This window comes from Chinchilla lanigera, unplaced genomic scaffold (genome assembly GCF_000276665.1).
Source record: "Chinchilla lanigera isolate Chin_1 unplaced genomic scaffold, ChiLan1.0 scaffold00122, whole genome shotgun sequence".
Taxonomy (NCBI): Eukaryota; Metazoa; Chordata; class Mammalia; order Rodentia; family Chinchillidae; genus Chinchilla; species Chinchilla lanigera.
The window spans coordinates 4315279-4317937 of record NW_004955523.1 but is presented as its reverse complement, the minus strand read 5'-3'; the positions used below and the strand labels follow the sequence as shown (position 1 = coordinate 4317937).

Genomic DNA, 2659 nt, shown 5'->3' with positions numbered 1-2659 from the left:
GCGGGAGCCTCGCGTGCCGCCGCCGTGGAGGCCGGCAAGGCCGGGCCGGCTCCCCCGGGAGAGTCGACTCCCGGTGGGCGTCGGCCTGGAGACGTCCGCGGAGCGCGGCCCGAGAACCAGGCGCGGGACGCGGAGCTGTAGCGCCGCCTCTCCCTGCGCGCCTTTGTTGCTCTGCATTTATTTTTCCAACGGTAAGAAGGGAGGACGGATGCGCCCGCGTGTTCCTGTGCTCCGTAATCCTCGCGTGGCAAAGCCCGCTGAGAAAACTTCTCTGCTGCTTCAGACAAGCCAGCGCCGAAGGATCTGGCCCGAGAACTACCAAGCCGTGCTACCTTTTCCTCTTCAGAAGCAAGAACAGAGACGATTTATTTAGCAAGAGTTTGTGCTAGTGTGTTTTCTTGTTTGATTATAGGCTGGGGTTTATTGTTAGACAATCGAGCAATTTGGGAGGAAAGAAAAACCCCAGGTCCACGCGTGAGCTGGAGTGAGTGCTTCGCCCTGGCCAGCAGCCTCTGCATTTTGAAAGTAGAGGCGGAACTAAAATACCCGCGTGGTTTGCGGGTGAACTGCTCCCCTGAACGCTAGATACCCCTGCGTATTTAAGGTCGTGAAGAAGAGAAGTGAGACGGTATTGTTCAAAAGAGCAGCCCACCGGGACAGGTAGCACACTGTAACTCCAGCTGCTCAGAAGGCTGGGGCAGGGGGATCGCACGGGCAGTGTGAGCAATCTAGTGAGTTAGACACCTCAAAATAAAAAGGACCAGGCGCTGACGGGGTGGTGCACTCTTGTAATCCCAGCCCTCTGGGAGGCTGAGAACAAGTTCGAGCCCAGCCTCCTCCAATTAGCAGTTAAGCAAAATCCCGTCTCAAAATAATTAAAAAGGGTTGTGGACATAACTCGGTACAAAGCCAGTGCAATCCTAGTAACAGGCGCACACGCGCGCGCGCGCGCACACACACACACACACACACACACACACACACACACACACACGCAGGTGCACGCATGCGCTAAAGCATGTCCCGAGTAGGTCTTCCGAGAGCTTTCCTGAAGTTAATGCCCTAAAGCAATATTCTTGTTCTTACTATATGTAGAGAAATACATGCATGAGTCCTAGTAAATTGTCCAGCTTTTGGTTAAGATAAAAACAGTCCTCCTTCAAGCAGAAGAACGCCAGAGACTAGGTATTTCTTAAAAAGTTTTCTTGGTAAGATTTTAATTCGGGGAGAAAGGAGTTTTACACAGTGTATGTAGGTACACAAAGAAAAAGGAGACACCGGAAAGAAAAATACCTGTAGTGGGTCTCTTCAAGTAGAAGGGTTATGAGTAATTGGATGACTTTTTTTGGTTTTTGTTTTTTTCCGGTACCAGGAATCGAACACACGACCTTGCCCTTGCCAGGCAGGTGCTGTGCCGCTGAGCTAAATCCCGAGAGCCCCTGGGTGACTTTCATTGTCATTGTGCTTATCTGTAATTTTTATGTTCTGCTCTGTAGTTTTGTGGATTCCTTCCTTCCTGGGAAAGGAAAAGAGAAAAAGAACCCCTGATGCCTAAAAACAGGAAGACTTTAACTCCCCGTACAGTTTAAATCATTACCACCCAAGCACGTGTCTGGGATCTCCTGAAGTCATTCATCAAACATGCCAGCCAGTCATTCAGTAAATATTTCTTGAATGGATAAGTGGTAGGAATTTAAACGAGGGAAGATCCTTCTGTCTAAAGTTGCTTGGCAGGGCTTCAAGGAAGAGGCTGAATCAGAGGGGTACGGGGCGGGCAGGACCGGGCCTGCAATCAGGGAGGGGCAGGCCCAGCTCCCTGAGGGGGAAAGCCTGGAAAAGTAGGCTCCTTCAGTGGCGTAAAAGATACAAAAGACTCTGAAAAGATGGGAGGAAAGCAGATTGTAGAGGGCCTCGTGATTGCTTGATTGACACTAGTAATTATTTAATTCATTATTTGCAGTTACTTAGTGCCAAGTGTGTTCCCCTGGAGGGCAGGGACCCGTCCGGCCGGTTTTCCCAGCTCCCCGAGACCTAGAGGGTGCTCGGCGTGCAGTTGACTGTCAGGACATATTTTGCAACTGTACGGCCACATTAGCAGCAGCCTAGGAGGTCTAGGTTTTGTTGAGCACGTAGAAGGTTATCCGCGCAGGCCCTGGGACAGTCAGACTTTTCCTGTGTGAAGCCTGGGGTGGGTGAGGAGAGGTTCCACTGTGGATGGAGTCTGCAGCTTAAGCAGTGGAGAACAGAAATCATGGAAACGTCTGAGGAGATGGGTAGCAAAGAGAAATTCCAGCCAGAAGAGGGGAGAGAGTAAAGCGGGGAGGGAAGCTACTGAAGTGAAAAACCCAGGAAGAGTCACCAGGCTTTCACCACTGTGAGAGTCTCCGGCTGAGGGCTGACAATGGCAAGAAAAAAGGAACATTTTCTGCCGGGCGTGGTGGCGCACGCCTGTAATCCCCGCACTTGGGAGGCTGAGGCAGGAGGATTGTGCGAGTTTGAGGCCAGCCTGGGCTACAAAGTGAGCTCAAGGCCAGCCTGAACTGCACAGTGAGACCCTGTCTCAAAAAGACAAAAGAAAAGGAGGGGGCTGGGGATTTAGCTCAGCGGCACAGCCCCTGCCTGGCAAGCGCAAGGTCGTGAGTTCAATTCCCGGTACCAG

The 2659-nt window shown here is 51.7% G+C and overlaps 1 protein-coding gene across 1 annotated transcript; it reads left to right on the top strand.

Annotated features, from left to right (window-relative positions):
• Nucleotides 1–71: 71 nt before the first annotated feature.
• LOC106147144 lies at nucleotides 72–2475 on the top strand (the record flags this gene model as incomplete). The annotated part of the gene is given in 2 exon segments (XM_013507113.1): nucleotides 72–191; nucleotides 284–2475. Coding segments are annotated over 2 exon segments (422 nt in total), but the record flags the coding sequence as incomplete, so codon positions are not given.
• Nucleotides 2476–2659: the final 184 nt, after the last annotated feature.